Below are 21,249 nucleotides of genomic sequence, written 5' to 3' on the forward strand. Positions count from 1 at the left end.
ATCTCTGTGTACATGAAACAATGGTCCCCACTTTCTTGCATTCAAAGACCTACTTGGCAATTAAAATATCAAAATGAAAATGGATACATGCATGTACATATATATATCTAGTCAGAGAAAACCAAAGTCTATTATTGTGGATACTGAAGTGTATGTAGAGGCCTGATTTCTGTGGAATCACTTGTACTTACTCATGATGTAGGAATAATGCTACAAATCAAAAGAATAGTATCCTTCATCCATTTTGCATTTGCTTTTGTCACAGGAAACTGTACAAAGTGAAAGGCAGGCATAGCAGCACCCAAAGAAATATAATCTTCCACCAAGGAATACCTTTGCTGCTTCAAAGCAAAGATCTTGATCCAGACCAACAAACAGACCAAGTCTGACCAGGATGGTTGTGCCTATGCAAGCAAAATGAACATTGCTGGGCATGAAAGGCACCTGTTCAGCTCATACAACTGCTAGAGCAACTTCTTGCACAATTTTACCCTACATGAATCCACACACAATTTCCAGTCAGCAGGGACCAAGAACCACATCTTTATTGTACCTTTGTTTCTTTCTTTGCATTCATGCATAGTAGACTTGGCAGGAATATATATATGAATAGAGATTCACAGAGCAGATAATGTAAAAGAACAGTTTACACAAAATAACATAATTTACAGACAACAGAATTTGATCAGAATAGTCAGAATTTTTAGCTTTATCCAATGGGTCAATGATACCCTAAAAGCCAAAATCAAAATCAGTCCTCATTGGGACCAATCCATAAATTGTTGCACTACACCAAGCACCTGCTGCCCAGGCCACTGAGACACCACTTACAAAGACAAAAGTAAAATTTTCGTAATAAATCTCATGCACACATACCATCAAGTCTTTCAATCCCCTTAAGAAAAGATTTGTTCAAGTTAAAAAACTCAAGACTTGATGTTTACAAACATAAAAAAAACTCTATGGAAAGGAAGCAAATGCCTATGGTAGCTTATTGATGAAAAAACCCATTTCAAACCAATCTATGGAAATTGTTCAAGCAGATTAATTTAGAGGATCAGTAACACTCTTTAAAGTAATTAAGACCCCAGTAAGCTTTCCTCATAAAAACAGAGGAAAAGAAGAATCTGTGAAGGAAAGACCAGCAATTCAATTTGAACCCTGTTTAAAGACAGAGCCAAAATTACAGGTAGGGTGTATTTTGAACTTACACTGCCAATTTTGCTTAGATGAAAGAAAATTATGACAGGAAATAGTGTTTATAAAACTCTTTAGCTTTTAACAGCATCCTTTTTGGCATACCTATTTGGCCACACATTCTTGTTCTCATGTGTAAGCCAATAGGTTGTACACATGCTTTTCATATTGAAGGACTGTAATTTCAATACTTGGGTTTTTTTACTACTCATGGCTGCACATTTTTGCATTCTAACTAAAATATACTCAGTATTTTACTTTAATGCTCATATCTGATGCTTTTCTAAAGGCTAGCTCTGTGAGCAATAAGAGCAACAGGAAAGAGATCTGCAATGGATCAGAAATTCAGATCACATTAGCATAGATACACAGAATATGAAGTCATTGAACAACATAACAAACAGTGAAATTATCATCTCCCCAGTAAGCCCTCTAATTACTTTGTGACTTTTTAGTAGTGGAAGAGACCATTGGAGACCTTAAAAAAACCCAAACTTAACAAAAAAGATATATCAACTCTCAGAGAGACAGAAGTGCCACCTCTCATGTTTAACATGGTGTTTAGCACCACCCAAAGACCTTTGTAACCAGGGCATAAAATGGACCGAATGTTTTTAGTACTGTCAAGAGATGCAGCTGAAAAAAAAGCCGCAAAATTCCAAAGCATAGAGTGTCTGCAGGAATCTGAAAGGAGACTGGTGCTAGAAGATCTTGAGATTTTTGATACTCATGTACTACTGACTAGAATGGCAAGCATGAAATCGAAGTTTGCATAAGACAATAAAAAGCCAAAGAGTGGAATAATACAATTTCACACATATAGAATACTGCATGAAGCACAACATGCCAGCTACGTGATAAAACATACAGAGGAGGAGTGACTGAATTCCCCACAGGGAAGAACTTAAAAGCCTCTAGCAGAACATGTCATTGACAAAAAGTCAGCAAGTCAGATCTACCAAAACCTATCACATTAGGGTACTTAAAACCTGTTTGTAATACATTGCATTTGTCAGAAGTGTTGTAAACAGCAATACTGTGATCCTTACTTTTGAGTCAAAAGTTCTGTTTCAACTGACTTTCCTACAAATATAAGCAAAATTTTAAATATGTACTTACATATTTTCAACTATATACATTCAAATTACATTTATACCTATTCCAATTAGTTTAACCTCTGACTCCTCTCATCTTTGAACTTCTTCATACTGAATTAACCTCAGTAGATGGTTGTGAACAGAAACACATCTAAACTCCAAGCTATTGTCTAGGAGAGATGGAAACATAAGGATTATTGTTTTTAAACAATCAGCAAAATTGTATGTTCAGCAGCTCACATGGGAAGAACTGTCTGATCAGATTTGAAAACCAGCAAAGACAGTATCAGCCACCTATTCCCTTTCTGGAATATGTTACCTGTACAGACTCCATCAGAATACATACAAAATATATTACTGGTTCCAAGGAATTGCCAGAAAATTGAGACATTCCTCATTCTGCCTGAGATCTCTAAGAAAGTTGCTCACTACTGCTGTAAGTAAACCTGCTACATGCAAGTAGAGTGGGACACTGCCTCAGACATGCTACTAGACTGAACTATCCAGCTACAGGATAGCAAATTGAAGAAAACTACTCCTTTTTTTTCCCCCTTCTCATTTCTCCCAAACAATGGAAAGCTTTCTCTTTAAAAGTTACAAATTAGAATTGCTTTGCTGATGATAAGCTCTGGCTTTTGTTGAGCAAACCATAAGCCAGGAGTTCCTGTATTTTGTTCCAGACACAGTCCCTGGAGACTTGTGCTGTTCTTGCTTCTGCAGCAGTCACTGTTCCTGCTGCTAGTGTAATTCCCACAGCTTCAGCATCTCACAAAATGCCAGTTTTCTGGAACTGGCTGGAATCCAATAGCTGACGCCTTGCACATGGGTTTGCTACAAACAGTGCTGATGCTAAAAGGGTCTTACGCCCTGTTCAGAGGCTTCAATTTCTGTGTGTTGAATTATACTTCTCCTCCTTAACTGTGAATGAAAAATGTTTGCAACATTTAAGAAAATCAGCCTGAGGGTTCTACAATGTTGTCTAATAAAAATGCCAATGTAATATTTTTTTCGAAGTGCTGTTCCTTTTTTTCACCTGTTTTGACACTAAGTTTTTGCAAGGCACTGAGCCCTCCACTTCATTCCTTAAATTTTCTTCTCTGTGTATTTGCACTGTGCTGAGAGCTGGGGCACAGCAAAGTTGTGGCCCTCAGCTGCTACTGGCTTCATTCTTTTGACACAGCTCTATTTCAGCTGCCTCACAGTATTTCAGGAGGACAAATCCCTCTTGGAGGGGGCCAAGGCTGTTACCCTTGAGCAAAATTACTTGCTCCAATCTGCACTGCACACTAATTCCAAAAAAGATAAGTTGGTCAAGTGTGTAAACACAGCTTAATGAAAGGTGTATGTCCTTTTTGCAATGGTGATATTTTTTAGGAGAAACTCTGCTCTTCCTCCAGTTAAAAATGCAATGTGTGCATTTGAAAGTAGCTCTTGTTGATTGCAATAATTTTTTTACTGCTGTGAATTACTGTTTGGATTAATAATCTCTTGGAACTATTCAATAGGTGAATACAATGTACCCAAGACCTTCTCAACTGAAAACTTAATAAAACTGCACATTGAGAGAACTTGTGATATAGCCACTTGGAAATGAAGTAAGTTAAACCAAAGCGAATATAAATTCTGTCCCTCCTGCTCTCTGTCAGTACCAATTCTACAGAGGTCTGAGATTTCCCCACTGATCAGCTCTTCTTTTGTGAGTGAAAGTTACTGCTTCCAATTTAAGATCCCCAAAATTTGGGATATCTCTTCCATTAGAGAATTCAAGCTCCAGCCTCTACACTTAAATTGTAGGCAAATTATCAGTCATTTAAAGTAGCAAAGATGTATCTTTTTGTCTCTCTGATAGTCATATTTGTGTAATATGCTTCACAGAAGTCAAAACAATAGTAAGTACCACTTTGACTCTGTCAATCAAAAATCTGCAATCACAAAATAATAAATTTAACAAACAAAGGTAAAACTTTCAAAAGTCGCAAGCTACATCCACCCATATAATTAAAATGAGCTCACAGGCAGTGAAAAAAACAGTACACTCACTGAATTAATAACCAGTCCCACTAATGTCTGCATATTTTATGAGTTGCAGATGTGTATTTATACTTTAAACATAGCCACATTAAAGTATGACACAGTTTGTCATCTATTTGCTGTGTTTTCATGACAAAAACAGCTCTACAGAAAAACAGAGGACTTCTTTAAAAGCAATTATAAAATGCATCTTGAGACATCTTTATGCATTTTATGATACTGTACATGCAAAATAATGCTTTTATTATAGTTGGGTAACCCATTCAGATAAACACAGCAAGAAAAGCTGTTTTTACTGTTCATCTAAATGTTTTTAAAAAGATCACTGCAAAAAAATTTTACTTCAAAAACATGTGTAAAAGCATGGCGTAACTTTTAGATGTCATTGAGATTAGCAAAAGTCAAGAAACTGCTTCAGATGCAGTTTAATTCTTAGATGGCTGTTTTAACTTCAAACAGAGTTCTCAAAATAGTGCCCAAATGCCCAGTGCTTGTTGAACAAATTCTGATTTATTGAAGGTAAACATTTACATTGGCTACAATGCTATAGCTGTTACAAAGCTGAATAAAAGAGGCTTAAATAGCAATAGAAAGCAAGTGCAGTAAAAAGTGAATAGAGAAAATATTTGGCCTTAGTGATCTTCTGGCAGTATTTACATTATCTCCATTTTGTTAAATATTTGAGTAACTCTAAGGCACCATAGGCTAAATAGCAGGCTGCAGTATGATTTTGTGCACAGAATTTAATAAATTTATCTGGAGACAAAAAAGGCTATGGAGTTAAAAGAAACATTGGCGTATTTTATGTTTACATAAAGGAGTGGCTGTTTGCTAAAATTCAAAGATACAATATATACTGGGTAAATTCAAAAATTATTTTTAGAACATTAAATTAAATGTCTATGTATAAGGACTATTTTTACGGACTTTTGATAAATGTCTAATGCAATCTTCTCAACAGGTTTTCAACACAGTAAATATGTTCATCTAAAAACTAATTTTTTTTCCCCTTTACAAAAGCCTTATGCCTAGTACATATACAAAATCCCAATGCAAAGTGTAATGGGCAGTAATTTACATCGTAGCTGTTCTGTGGCAGACTGAAACTTAGCAGGAGCATGCAATCAAAACACTATGGAACAGCAGTTCAAGCTGTCTTATTCCTTCAGCTCTTGCCAGTGGCTGCTGCTGCAGCCCGTGAGCAGGAGTACAACACTGACATGCCAGGATAGACAGAGGAGGTCAGTGCTTTCAGACCTGTTTCCAAACACAAATTGGGAAATTCAAACTCCTGGCGACATCCTTGTGCATTTCAAACAGCACAGTGCACACAGAATGACGCTCTGCTTGGAGCAAATTTTCCCATTTTTATTTATCCCCTTTTATTTATCCCCTTTTATTTATCCCCTCCAAAGAACGTGTCACTCCACTCCTGAGTGGAATTTATTTAAGGAATAAATTCATCTGACTGGACTCAAGATCCTTTCTGAACAACTTCCAGTGCTTCACAGAATTGGAACTGCTTTCCAAGCAACAGACCTTGCTCAGTTTACTCAACAGCCTCATGCCTCACCTTGAGGTTGTGTTTGTAATGAAGAAATTGCACAGACGCCAGATTAACACCTCGATTTTGCAAATAAGACACCACAGGATGCTGTGTGCCACAGGAGAGAAGAGAATGGGTGGCCAGGGCCATTCCAGCTGCAGCAGCACTGCCAGCAGAGGCTGCACGTGGTGAGTCATGGCTCATATTCTTTGTATCTCACTTTCATTTCCCAGAGCCAAGGAAAAAAATCCATCTAAATTAATATAGCTCCTAAGCAACTAGATACTACTTTTGCATTTTCTTAGGGTTTCGGTTTTTTTAGTATCTCCTTCTAAACCATCGATCTCCTAATTCAGTTGTTCCTTTTTGGCTTTTTTTCTACTACTTTGTATTTATCCTTGTAGGAAATATGCTAATTGTTTTCACAGTAGTAAGAGATTTACAAGCGAAGTTTAATTGATCTATGCACAACGTATTAATCTGGAGTGACTTTATATTTGTATTAACAAAAAGATAATCTCAGCATCATTCACCAGATGCATTTTTAGTACTAACAGCTATTATGTTAAAATCATTCAGCTTCATTTAAGAGTTTTTTCAAGGGCTGTAGGGGAAAAATTTAAGCCTAAAAATTCCAGTGTCTAGTGACTAGTTCCTGTAAAACATTAAGCAAAATATTACATAATCTGGCCACTTTATGGTAAGTAATAGGAAGCCAAGATTTGAAGAAAACAGGCCCATGTTGATTTGTATCATAGAAAAAAATACCTCAAATTGCTTAATTTAGCCCTTGAATGCTAAATACTTTCCTGAATCTCAAGGAAGATTTAAAAGCATCTTTCTGGATTACTTTTTCAATGTTTAAGATACTCAGACGTATAAATATGGCAATTCATAACTAGGGTGCAACATCAAAGGAGTAACACAATTTTTCTGTCAAAACTTTCCACCATGAGGAGGGCTTGCATTTTGTTTAGGATGTAACAAGAAGTTAGAAGGTTATTTAGCAAGAGCTCCCTTGGCTGCTCCATACTGGGTATGGTGACAGCAATGACTTCATGGAAATTTCTACCAAGAGAGATGGTAGAGCTTGGGACTCTACTTCCTTTGATTAAAAGCCACCCGTGGAAAGCCTGCATCTTTTACAGCAGGAGTTACAATGATTGGTCCATCACCAATATGTGTGCATGGTAACAGAGGAAGGGAAATGCAAGGACTTTGGGCATAACACATGAACTTTTATTTTTCATCCCCTAGAATCCATGTTAATGTAAGTTATTTGGAAGTGTTTGGCAACATTCAACTTCCACCTCTACATAAAATCCCAAATCCTTCAAAGGAAATCTTATCCTCAGACCTTTTCATTCCAGTCTTGGCGATAAAAGTCCTTGTTTCAGCTTAGACATTTCCTATGTAAAAATTATTTAATTTTGAGTAACAGATACCAAATGAACATTCCTCCTTCCCGTTATCTTTTAAAATAATGAGAACTAAAACTTTGTTAAATGACCTGGAGATTCAAATTCACCTGCAAATAACACAATGCCTCGGAAGTTTCTCTTTAATACAGCTAAAGAAAAATGCAACTGAGTTTCTGGCCAAAGGATTTTGTTCTAGTTCAATTGCTGTTTATGTGTCATCGGGCTTGTGCCTCGGCACTGTAGCCTAGTGACACCTTTTCAAGTGGTCCTGTTGCCCCAAGCATGGTGCTGCCCCACACTGCCACAGGTTGTGAATCCCCATGCTGCAGCTTGGTTCTGCCAGTCCCTTTTCCTGCCATGCACCATGTGGGAATGCCATCTTGACCCTTCAGAACTACCTTTCTCCCTGAAAGGTTTTGCCCTCTTCCACTGGTTTGTAACCTCTGTTCTTGTCACATTCTACCTTTTATTCACCATCCTTTTCCCCCACTTAAGTTGGTCACTTGCAACAGCACCATACAACTTGGAGTCCTGCTTTTCCCACACTGTCCCTTACTGTGGCTCATCCATTTAAAATAAACCTCTGAACATTCTTTAAATTTGGCAGTGATGTATTTTTCCCTTCCCTTTCCTGGGGTTGTACTTATGATGGCATCATGCATGACCAGTATCACGATCCCACAATGCAAACAGAGGTCAAGTCATTAGCTACACTTCAGATTCCTTCCTTCAAAGGTTTCATTTCTGACTGCTATAAGCTTGAGGGGATGGGGAAGGTGACTGTTTACTTGGCTTCCCCAGCTCATTCATGGTCATCTCTCTTTTCTCCTAGCTTTTTATTTGTGAAGAGGCATCCCAGAGTGGTGGGCTATCAGCCCAGCAAATAATCACAGAACGTCTTTGTGAACTTGCTTCCCAGTTTCCTTTTGTTAGGCAAAACAGTGATTCAGACACATATGACAGGACCATTACTCAGAGATGGTCATGCCAGCGTTTCAGCTCCACTTCTGAATTATATTGACTTTTTGCAGTCACATAAATTATGGCACTCCTTATGTAGACAGACAAATTTCAGGAAACCTCTTTGTTTCAAGACGTTAACCTGTGTCCCGACATGAAAGACAACAATTAGAGTAGTGCTTCTCTAATTTAGAGGTCCACCAAAGGAGGGTGCAAGTCAATAGAACTAACAGCAAAATGGGGATATGCAAACAGAATTTGCTTTACAAGTCTGGGTATGAACCCAGAAAAACTAAAACTAAAGCACGTAAGTGCAGAATGCTAAGATATATCCCCAGGTATACGCTCCTAGGCCAAACACTACTATTTTACTTGTAGGGCACTTCAACTGCAGCAAGTAATACAGGAATGTAGCATGAACTAGAAAGAAGGAATCACCCATTACAGCATATCTAATTCTGTTCTGTTTGAAAGAAACAAACACACCTGTGCTCTGTTGTGCTGTTATTTGGTGCTTTAGTATCTTTATTATGAAAGTAACATAAGAGAGGTTTCAGTCTATTTTTGCTTTCTGAGGTGGCTTGTAGTAGTTGCACAGATGGGTAAGTTGAACTGCTCTCCATATTGAAGGGTGTGACTGATGCTTCAGAATAGCCACCATGAGGGCTGCCAAGGGCATTCATCAGGGCACAGGGTATGCTTTTTGTCTTGGAGACTGGACCCTTCTCTATCTGTGTTGCCATCCTACTCACTTGGAAAAAACAGTTGTTAATTTAAAAGACAGATATATTTAAATTGATTTCTTATCTCTTATAAATTAATTAATAAAACTATTTTACCAAGACAAAATCAGTAGAATTTTACATTTTTATATATTTTCTGATGCACCAACAATCAATTCAACCAAGTAAAAGCCTTAACTCAGCACATACTTTAAAATATGTGGATAAATTTCATCACAGAGCAGTTTCACTGAAGTTAAGATGCAAACATTAAAAAACCTTGTTGATCTAATGAAATTGTAAAATCTAGTATATAAAACCAAAAATTCTAAAAAGGAAATTAACAGCTTTAGGTTTTCCAGGTGTTTCCTAGGCTTGTATAATTAAAAAATGCAACTGATCTGCTTAATGGCTAAGACAGTGCTCCAGAAAAGATAAAGAAAGCTGAACATATACCATCACATTCATTTTGCTTTGTTGCACCCAGTAAATAAAAAATGCATTGTTTATTTTACCTTTGAGTCTAAATGCTAACTGCATTTTTGTAAAATAAAAAGGATCAAAGATAGCTCCAGGTAACCAATCTCTTCAATTTTACATGTTCCAGACAACCTTTTATTGTGTTTTAATACGAGAATATTTTACTTATTGCAAAGTATCCTGCATAATACAGGTGCTCCGCTATAAAATCTTCTCTCTTACTTGTAATTCAGTCATCCTAAATTTAAAATACCAGTATACAGTACTAAAACTTCCAATTGAAGTTTAGTATAAAAATATCAGCACAAAAGTCCTTTTTAATGTCTGTTTATTGTGAGCAACCCAAATGCCTGTTTAATTACTAATTGTTTTAGTATAATAATAGACTTTGCACCCCTACAGTTGCTAATTGATACCATCTCAGGTATTTTGATGAGATACGAAATACTAAGTAAGAAAACAGTAAGTATTCAAATGGTTAATTTGCTTAGTGTAGTAATAATAAATTAGTTTTTTGCATCTTCTTCAGTTCAAAATCCAGCTTTGAGACTGAGGAAGGCTTCACATCAATTAAATAAGAGTGGTCCTTTTAACCAGTAGCAGTTTGATTGCCAATGACTCGAAGAATCTCTTTATGAATGTTTGGTTCTTGTGTATTTATACTTGTATCACCCACTTGACCATCTTCATAACTAAAAAAAAAAAAGAAGGTACAGAAAATAATATTATATTAGTGTTTCATTAATCTATGTAAAAACATCAAAAACCTCCCATTCTCTAAGTGCTTATTCCATAGGTTAATATGTTTCTACTGAAGTGCTCTGCTGTGCTTCACCTTTATATGCAGATCCTAAACTCTGGAGAGCAGGAGGTGGCCAGGCTGCCATCATCAATGAAACCTTGTGGCTGAATAAGCCACCTGGACCCAAAGGGGACAAGTGGCATGTGAAAGGTGGGATAATGCTCACAGAATAGACAGGAAGCCTTTAATGAATTCCTCAGCTTAAATACACACAGCCAAACAGGAATTATGCTTCACGAAACAGACTTACTATATCACAAAGTAAAACGATTGAAAAGGAAATATCATGAACTCTCTGTTTGTGCTAAAACAAGACATCTACTAAACCTTTTGACACTAGCTTATCCATACATTTCTAGTACAAGTAAGTACAGTGAAGGAATACTGAACAGAAACAGGAAGAAATGTCTTTTATCTACTTTAATTACAACTATTGGAGGGAACAGAAGAAAAAGGTCTCATATGAAGTTGAATATTAAGAGAACTTTGTACTCACACAAAGAAAAATCTTGTACACACATGATCCGTGTTGGGAACTACCCATATCTCCCCATGTTTGTGCAGATCAGGTGAGGTTATCACTATCAGAGAAAGAATAAATTTCATAGTGATGAAAACATGCTTGGAAAACAGTGCTCTAAAAGATTTTGGGTTTTATACATTTTAAATAGTCTTCTGGGAATGTACAGCTTTCCTCTACATATCTGTCCTGCAGTGCAGACTTTGAGTTGGCTGCTAATACAAAAAGGGAGATGCATTTGATTCTTGTGTCCAAAACATACTTTTCTGAAAACAGAGGTGCTTGATGTATGGGAGCTAGTTGTTAAATGGAACAAAAACTTTAAAAAATGCATTTATTAAAAACTGAATCTAAAAAGCCATAGGGGTGTTAGGGAGGGTCTGAGACATCTAATCAGCGTTTGGAACAGATATTTGTATTTGATGATGGCTGATCCAAAACCAAGATGCTTAAGACAAAGCCTGAAAGTGCTATATGGCGAATTTAGGATGTGCAATACTACCAAATATTTAAAACAAGCAGCAATTATGATTCAAGAGGTTCCAAAAGGTTGCCAAAACTTGCTCCATGTACTTGATGATAGGTTGTTTACCAGCAGAATGAGGACAATGCAGGAAAGAAAGCTTTTTATGGCTAACTAGAAGCTATACCATCAATCTGCATTTGAAGACATATAAATGCATTTGAAGAGCATCCTTCTGGACAAGTTGTCCAGCTGTGGGATGAGCAGGTTCATGGTGTGGTGGGTGAAGAACTGGCTGAAGGACTGAGTGAATGGGACAACATCTGGTTGGTGACTTGCTGCTGGCGGGGTTTTGGGGTCCCTTTGGGATCCCTGAGGCTGCTTCTGCAGCCCTCAGTGACAGAGCATGTTCCGGAGCCTTGCCCGGATAGAATTTTGGCTCGTGGTGAGCTCTCAGACCAACAGGGTGAAGAGACTGGGATATGCAGAAAGGCACAAATCCATTATATCCATCCAGTTTATTCTATGAAGGCATCCTATCTAGCATATACCAATGGCTATTGTTTTACAGGGGTTTTTATATCTTTTGAGGGTTTTATAGTTTGCACCAATTACCAAGGGAATTCTACATTCTAACCAATCCCTGAGGGATTTCACATTGAAAGCTAGCCTATGGATACTAAAAGAAAATGAGCCACTAATATTGAAGATAGATAAGAGGATCTACCAAGAGGGGGAAGCTGGATTCCTTTTTGTATTCATCATTTCACAAGCCATTTCTTATCTTTAAGCTATGGTTTTCCAAGCGGCTTGTTCTGAGGATGCAGGGAGACTTTCTTCTTTACGAATATTTTCTGCTCCCTCCACAGTGACTGGTCACACCACTGCTGTTCCTCAGGGCTCCACTCTAGGGCCGATTCTGTTCTGTGTAATCACCATCTGGATTCAGCAGGTGAATGCACCAGTAGCAAGTTTGCTGATGCCAAACTTGGAGGTGAGTCTTTGGAAGGAAAAGAGGTTTTGCAGAGGAATCCAGCTGATTGGATTGGTTGAAATTTGACAAGTCCAAATGCTGAATTCTGCACCTGGGATGGAGTAACAGGGGGCACAGGGATAAAGTGGAGAGGAGTGGCTGGACAGCTGCAGAGGGATGTGGGGCTGGATGGTCCTGCTGGGTCAGTGTGGGTCAGCAGAGCCTGCACAGCCCCAGGGACAAACCCCATCCCAGAGCACTGAGCACGGCACAGCCGGCCCGTGGAGGGGATGGATGGTCCTGCTGGGCTCAGCCTTGGGAGGCCTCGGCCTGGGCCCTGCTGGGCCCTGCGGGTGGAGAAGGATGGGAAGGGCCTTCAGTGCATCCTGAGGAGGGAAACAGAGCTGGTGGGAGGGCTGGAAAATGTGACCTGGAGACTATTGGAGGAATTTGGCTTGTCTGGTTTGGAGAAAAGGAGGCTGAGGGGTGAGCTCACCACTCCCTGCAGCTTCCTGAGCACCTCGCCCTGGTGTGCAGTGACAGGATGTGTCGGGATGATTCAAAGCTGTGCTGGAGGAGCTTTGGACTGCACATTTTGAAGCATTTCTTTACCAAGAGGGTGGTATGCTGGGTTAGACTGGGGTAGAGTTAATTTTCTTCCCAGTGACTAGCATGGGGCAGTTTTTGCATTTGTGCTGAACACAGAGATAGTACAGAGATGGTTTTGTTATTGCTGAGCAATAACACACAGAGCCAGCCAAGGCTTTTTCTGCTTCTCGTACTGCCACGCTCCAAGAAAGCTGGGGATTCATGAGAGGCTGGGAAGAGACACAGCCAGGACAGGTGACCCCAGGTGACCAGAGGGATATTCCAGATCGTGTGACATCATGCTCAGTATATAAAGTGGAGGAAGAAGGAGGAAGAAGGGAACATTTGAGTGATGGTGTCTGTCTTCCCAAGGAACCTCTACATGTGATGGGGCCAGGCTCTCCTGGAGATGACTGAACAGCTGCCTGCCCCTGGGAAGCACTGAATTAACTTCTTGTTTTGCTTTGCTTGTGTGCAGGGCTCTTGCTTTCCCTATTAACCTGTCTTTATCTCAACCCATGAGCTTTCTGGCTTCTACCCTTTGGACTCTCTCCCCTGCCCTGCTGGGGGAAAGTGAGCAAGTGGCTGTGTGGGGCTGGCTGCCGGCTGGCTGCCGGCTGGGGAAAAAAAAAAAAAAAAAAAAAAAAATATATATATATATATATATATATATATATATATATATATATAAAAGAATTTTAAAAATACAAAAGCTAAAACCCAACCATAACAGCTGGTTGTACCCTGGCTTCCTACAGAATGGTTGGTGTGCCCAACCTTTCAGTGCTCAAGAGGCATTTAAACAATGCTCTTAATTATATGCCTTAACAGGGGCAGCCCTGAATTGGTCAGGATTGGGTGACAGTCGTAGATCCCTTACAACTGAAATAGCCTCGTTTATTTTATTCTAACACTAACAGAGCTCCATGCATATTCAATTTTGATACTATTTCTTTCATGAATTGCAATTTTTAACAAAGGTTTATTGTAATTAATTTGACATAAAATCTCTATTAATCATCTCCCCTCAACCACCTTCTCTACACAGATAAATGAATTGAGTATGATAGCTGCAAAATGTATTTTACCAAATATTTAAAATTCACTCATAAAATTGGTAATCCATTAATAAGTGCAAGGAAAAAAACAACATGGATGAAAAAGTCCTTGCGAAAGATGTAATTTACATTTTAAAATTAGGCATTAGAAGTCAAGTAAATAATTTTGTTTCTTATTGAATTTTTAGAATTAAATTTCTGTATTTTTCTCAACAATTCAAATTGCGTTTTCATGTTGACTTACAGATCCTTAGTCACATAGAGCTGAAAGCTTCTATTTTGAAATAGTACATTTTCCACCTTCTGTCTAAATTTTCACTTTTAAAACAAACAAATGATCCAAATGACAGGCAAATTGGGTTAATATAATTTCTAAGACTACTTCCTAACTACAGGTGCACTTCTTATTCAAATGTCACAATTTGTTCTCAAAACCTGCTGAGGTTTCACTGGTTACTAAAAGAACAGCCAATTCTTTCAAGAACGACTGTACTCAAGCATTAAGAGTTTAATTTCCCAAAATTTTTGAAGAAAACAAAGAGAACATACTGGTTGCCACATGGTCAGTATGCTTGTTTGAACAGTGAAAAATTATTTGGAAATTTATATGAAAGGTGGTTTTTTCTGACTTTTTTGCGTTTAAAGCACTTGTCAAGAGCTTGCAAGAAATCAGTGCTTCAAATAAAGGACACGACTTTTGTTTTCTTGATGGCTTAGGAAGAGGAACACATTTGAAATATAGACCAGATGATCAGTCACTGTATCATACTCCATGACAATTCAGGATTTGCTACAGGTTCTGTTCAAAGTGGGGAAATGTTCTTACTGCAGCATAAAGGCCAGCTGTTGAGCAGATTCTCCTACACCCAAATGTAGTTTCTTACCTAAGCAACCAACTAAAGCTCGCACTGATTTGCACCCTGAGCATCCTGTGGTAAGGACTAGAACAGCTTCACAAGGGCTTTCAGCTTACCTTCACATAAGGCTATGCATTTTAAGTTACGGCTTTGCAAAAATTGTGACTGCTGTCCTTTCTTCTGTGACTGAGATGTAAAAGAGTGAGAAAATAGAATTAGTGCAGTGAAACAAACAAAGGTAGAGGCAGTTTTTCTAAAATGTCTCTATTTTATTTCTAAATGTTATAGAATTTATTTTAAAAACGCCTATTACTATTTGCATTATTGTAGGAGAGATTTGAACTCCTTTATCCAGAAAAATAATATCCAGAAGTCCCTAATTATTACAAAATTAAAAATATTATCAGAAATATCAATGTTAGTGATAAATTGATATCAGAAAAGAAAAGGAAAAGAAAAATTAATTTAGTCACTAATTTTTGGTAACTACCCTGGTATTTTATTTGCCTTCTTACTTCTGAGAGCTTCTACTAAGACATGCCAATCTATTTTCAAAGACAGATTATTTTGTAATTTCTATGTGCTAATCAGGGAGACAGATGCAAGATTCCTTTCTTGAAATTTAGCCCTATGCTCAGATGCTGTGAGTTTGCTTTAGATACAGCAGAATTGCAATGGTACAACAAGTAAAATTTGTGAATAAGAAAAGAATTGCTTGCTATAAATTAAATGCTTTAAATGCTGCTCATTTCTAGCAGTAAAGATTCTCAATTTCTTTTGCATAATTGTTCTGGAAGTCTAAAACTCAGAAGGCAAGGGGTTGCTAGGAGTTATGATGCAAGCTGTATTTCATCTTCATTCTTTTCCTAAATTCTTCTGCTTGGAAAAGAACGGTACGAGATCTGCAATATGCTCCATAAATTTTCACTAGAGCAGTTGGGCTGTATTTGATATTTGCAATCTCTGAAGTTGTTGATTTCATTCGATGCAGTAACACTGGTAACTTGCACAAATGAATTATTACCTCTCTTTCCGCTACTGAGTTCCCAATAACAAATCCCAAAAATCTTCCAGAGACAGGTGATGTACCATACCTGTGATGTATTACTGCCCTTACTGCCTGAAGCTGGTTCATCTTTAGCTGACACCTTCTGCTGCTTCTTGTTCATCCCTAGGAATATTAAAATCATGTAAGACACCCTGGCCCATAAATACCATAGAAAGCAGAGTTAAGTATGAGAATGGAAGAGATAGCACAGTGGCAATCACAGTCTTTTGCATGGCAATCAAAAAGCTAATTAACTCTGTCACAGAATATCACAATATAAATCCTGTAAATTACAGGTACCTTTGCATGTATTGCAAAGATTTTAGCCAGTCAAATTAGCATTAAGTAAGTGCAAAGCAGATAAACCCTAGCTTAAATGCCACTGAATTCAGATCAGGAATATTCTTATGTGGCGGCTTAATGGGGTTGTAGGTCAGCATGTGCTCAGTCTACTTGGCCCTATTCAGGCTGATTTACTGTGGGTGGGAAGGCAAAAACTGTGAAAGAACTTTAAATATCCATCTTTAGCACTTTATGGAAGTTTATTAAAATTCTAATTAATTTGTATGAGTAGACAATTTAAGTTTTGAAATCTACCTTGGTTTGACCCCTTTATCTACACATGAAATATTAAATTATTTGTCAGCCACATCTGATCCAATTCCATCTCAGAAACTGAAACATCTACATTTGTGCCTTAGACCACATTCATATCGCTCATGTTGGTTTATATAAAATACCTGTTCTGCATGATCCTATGGGCTTCCTTGAGTTTCCAGCATCCTGTATTTCACAGAATCATCCAACAGTTTGGGTTGGAAGGGACCTTAAAGATCATTTTGTTCCAGCCCCACTGGCATGGGTAAGGACACTGGTTGCTCAGACCTGGTTGCTCTGAGCCCTGTCTAACCTGACCTTGAACACTTCCATTATTTGGCACTTTGCAAATACAACTGAATTGTGGGGAAGTCTAACTCTTTGAAGGAACAGAATGTATAGGACTCCTTCATGGTTTTTATTGGCATCAAGGATTGCAGACTTCAGTGGAACACAAGCCTCCTTTCTGGAGGAGACAGGACGGCAGGCGTCAAGATAGGCAGAAAGAGGAGCTATAACACAATAACAACTTTGCTGAAGTTGAGAAAGCAGTATTGTCCAAAAACAAAGACATTCTATTAGATAATGATACTTCAACCCCTCATTTAGTGAGACCTAAGAAGCCTTCATACTCATGTGATCTCGGAAAAGCTAAAAGTGCATCTAGAGATAACTGATGTTGAAGTTCCTGAAACAGTAGTCCAAAAAGTTGAGCTCCTAAAACATGACCTAGAAACACTGAGTATCAGAAAGCATAACTAAAACTCTCAGAATCATCTACATACACATGAACACACATTAAACTATATATCTGCACTTTCGTATGTGAGGAGATGGTAAATACTACCTACCTAAAGAAGAAAGTCACCATATTTCAAAATCCCTTTCATTTCTCAATGTGCACATCCATGTGTCTTATTTTTAATATGCTTTTTAAAATTATTTAATTCTTACATGGAAAACCCTGCACAACTTACTTTAGGATTCACTAGTGGGACAAATTATGTTCCTCCTCCTGAGCTAAAATAAACACACTGAACTATACTTTCTATGTTATCCTGACATCGTGATATTTGGGAATACTCTTAAATATGCAGGGTTGAACTTGTCTATTGATCAATATTTGTTTTGTCAGATCAAGTTGTAAGAGATCACAAATAGATGAAGTTAGACGGACTTAGGCAGGTATTGACAAAAAGTATAAAGCTGGATTTCAGCTAAACCATCAAGATCTGCTCCACTACATGTAGCATTCAGTATTAGCTAATATTTACTTCAATATTAGCTAGTATTAGTTATTATTGTCTATCTATAGCTAATATTAGCTATCAGTTTAAGAATTCTAAGCACCTTGAAAAGTAAGGACAGTATTTAACAAAGGAATTTTCTAATTTCTTATTATTTATATTAAAAAAAAAAGATTTTCTCTTTTTTGAATAAATTAAAACACAATTGACAAAGATTAAGAATACAATGTTTTAAACAGAGAAGCTGTAAGAAAAGCAGTAGAATAAGATACACCCCTGTATTTCTCCAACTTTAGAGTGATTTATAAATATCACCTGAGTAACCAAATGATATGCTTGACAATGGACTAAGGTAGATTCCACTTCCAAACATTGCACCATGGAGCTGAAAAAGAGCAGAGTGATTATTTAGCATTAATTTGGTTACCTGGACAAAATAATAATAATTACAGGAACAGGTCATAATGCATTTGCCCAGCCTACTAATTTATTGCCGGGTAATTAACAGTGTTTAAAGAAGCCTTTTGAAAAATCATGCCCAGAGCATGAAACTTTATATATATACATACACATATACATATAAACGTGCATATATATATATATATATATATATATATATGTAGATAAAAAATAGATAGATAGATAGATAGATAGATAGATAGATAGATACACACGCACACGTGTGTGTATATATATTTATATATTTATATGTATATTTATATGTGTATGTATATTTATATGTGTATGTATATTTATATTTATATTTATATTTATATTTATATTTATATTTATATTTATATTTATATTTATATTTATCCTGGAAACCACGTCCAAACAAAAAGCAAACGCCCAAACAAAATTTTACTTAAGATTTATATATAAAATTGTGGTTTCTGATTTTAAATCTAATATTACTATGGAGGATGCCTACAACGAGTGTTTCTGTACATGACCAAATGCCTCCATTCCCAAAGAAATCAGAGTAGCAGAGGAAGTGCTGCAAGCCCGGCTCCTGTAACTCTAGGATGCTCCTGGATTCCCTGGCAGCTGGGGCAGCTCTGACTTTAACTCCGGGACTGCCTTAAAGCAGTGCCGAGCGAAGCCTCCTGGAGGTGCTGCTCTGCAACGCAAAACAAACACCGATTCCCACAAAGGGATTTTCCAGACGTTTTAGCAGCCACATTACTTCATCTTAATTGCACAGAGAAGTCCATTTTCCGGGAAACAAGATGGTATTTGAGATCAACCCTTTTTCCAGCTATATGGCTACCCCTGAAAGCTTGACAAAGCTAGTATGTAATCAAGCATGAGCAGGTTAGCTAAAATCTATTTTGTCTATTTACCTGCAGCCTCGTATTGGAAGCAACAACTAAGCCGTTCCTCAGGATGGAATGCCAATTTTCAATGTGTGAACCACTGTGAATAAAATGGAAAAGAAAACGGTAAAATTCAGAGTGTAATATGCAAAATGACATCAGAAATTCTTTAAAACAGTAGATTCACAGCTGCAAACCTCAAATGCCAGAAGCAAAAAATAGCATGGCATTTCAATAACCTTTGGTTATTAAGAATATATGTACTCACTGAAATGCAAAGGTACTTCCGTAGAGATTTTTAGCAGCTCGGAAATTGGATTCTTTGGCTGGTGGACTGCTGAGAAGAAGGAACTGGTGGGGAGTGTGCATAAACTTTAGTTGCTGTAAAATAGAAGAGTGCATATATGAAGACAAGTTGGTTAATACTGTAAAGTACTGAAAGTACTGTAATTCTCTAATGGCAATCCTTAAGATACCATGCTTTTACACATACAATACATGACTGCATCTCAGTAACTAAGTTGAAACTGGTCTCACTTACACAGTTTCAAGCTGAAATTGCATAGTAATTTCAGTTTATGAAACATATGGAAATTTTTAAAACTAGATTTCAATTTAAAATGGCTCAAGTTATTAAACTGTACAATTTCATCATAGTATTCTGATCAGAGATGGCTTTGAATTAAGGTTATTTGGAAGGCTGCATATTACTACACCCTTAATCAGAGGTTACTTATATGTGGATCTCCTGGTACATCATGTTTGTGTGCACTGCTTTCTGTACAATTCTGCATCTAACATTCTATATGGTAACAAAACAAAAAGTGATGTTTTTCTCACCTAATCTTAGACGATTAAGACACCTGAATTTGAGCTACTCACCTCAAATAGGTTTTTTAAGGAACATTATTCCCTTGACCTATTTCAGATATTCACACATTTCTAAAAACCATGACCTGAAACTGCCTTGTCTATTTAAGGAGTCCGTGTAATCAGTTTGAATTAAGACACCTACGTTTTGCTAGTAAATACCCACCTAAAATGTTAATACAAGCCATAAAAAATCAGAATAATAAGAAAACTCAGACACTTACCCTATTCACTGGTAGCTTCACAATATGCGATCTATTACTAGAAATAACCCTAAAATAAGAAACAGATGTATTAGACGTGGTAACCAAACCGAACTTCTTCAAAATGTGTAATGAATGGCCAAAGCACCCAGCTGCAGGCCTCTAAACCTATCAGATGGAAACCTTAACTAGAAAATGAGATCAGAGGACCCAGATGAGGCCCAGAAACAGTCCAGAATAGCTGCAGTTAAAAATACCAATGTTAATTATTAGGCTGACCTTATACCACATTACACTGGTCAAGTGATTATTCATTACAAATGATATTTTAATAATTATTATCTTATGTGAATCAACTTTATACCATTGTAGAAGAGGATGTGCAAGCGGGTCTTGTTTATCCATCTGCTTCTTTATTTCCAAGTAAGGTGCCTAGAAAAGAGTAATTATGTTATTTCTAGGTTGAATTTTCTATGTTACATTGCCCATGATTTCATCTATTAAAATGAACACATGGGACTCATTATTAGGTTTAAATCACAGCTTTACTGATACACGGCATAGTAGAGTTATAAATGTGTTTTGACAACAAGAATTAATATAGCAATTATTTTCCCTGGAGTAAGATAATAAGCATATAATTAGCATCAAAATGACTATATTATAGCAAACATTGGTGATCTCAGGGAGAACAGCAGAAGACATCCATTTTTTGTGTGGCTCTTGATTAAGAAATGGGACTGGAACTTCACAAAATTAAGTCTCTCAAAGAAACACAAAATAATCTACTATTATTTTTAACTGTTTCAAGGTATAAATACCATGTCATATTATAATTTCTTTTGATTTTTGATTTCAATCACAATGCAAAGTATCCCTTTACAACTCATTAAAATTAAAATTGCTTTAACATTTAAAAATCCTAGAATGGTAATTATCTTTTATTATTAGAAGACATCATAAGAAATCGCAGAAATACCTGATTTTTAAAATCTTTTACAAGGTGTTACACAATTTACAAAAAAATGTGGATTTTAATTTTCAATTTATTTTATTCCTCTCTATACATTCTTCACTGACGAATCCCAAAGTATTTTGTGAATACACAAAGCAAGATTGAAAACTGTTGTGAGGATACATTTATATGGCAGTGGGAAAAACAAGATGTATGGAAGAGATTTAAACAAGTTATCATCAGCTGGGTTCTTTGGGAAAGGAGCATAAGAATAAACAAATATGACCATCAGATATGT

The 21,249-nt window shown here is 37.0% G+C and overlaps 1 protein-coding gene across 2 annotated transcripts in view; it reads right to left on the bottom strand.

Moving 5' to 3' along the window:
• Positions 1–527: 527 nt before the first annotated feature.
• PARP8 (poly(ADP-ribose) polymerase family member 8) overlaps positions 528–21,249 on the bottom strand; it is a 123,313-nt gene continuing 102,591 nt past the window's right edge. For both annotated transcript variants that reach the window (XM_014884268.2, XM_088157162.1), the window contains 9 exons: positions 20,361–20,428; positions 20,018–20,066; positions 19,192–19,304; positions 18,951–19,023; positions 17,923–17,992; positions 15,810–15,886; positions 14,832–14,901; positions 10,753–10,837; positions 528–10,146 (listed from right to left, as the gene is read on the bottom strand). In XM_014884268.2, the coding sequence (XP_014739754.1) occupies positions 10,044–10,146; positions 10,753–10,837; positions 14,832–14,901; positions 15,810–15,886; positions 17,923–17,992; positions 18,951–19,023; positions 19,192–19,304; positions 20,018–20,066; positions 20,361–20,428 (708 nt within the window). In that variant the 3' untranslated portion in view covers positions 528–10,043. The remainder of the gene's footprint in view (positions 10,147–10,752; positions 10,838–14,831; positions 14,902–15,809; positions 15,887–17,922; positions 17,993–18,950; positions 19,024–19,191; positions 19,305–20,017; positions 20,067–20,360; positions 20,429–21,249) is intronic.

Source organism: Sturnus vulgaris, chromosome Z, assembly GCF_052056855.1.
Source record: "Sturnus vulgaris isolate bStuVul1 chromosome Z, bStuVul1.hap1, whole genome shotgun sequence".
NCBI lineage: Eukaryota > Metazoa > Chordata > Aves > Passeriformes > Sturnidae > Sturnus > Sturnus vulgaris.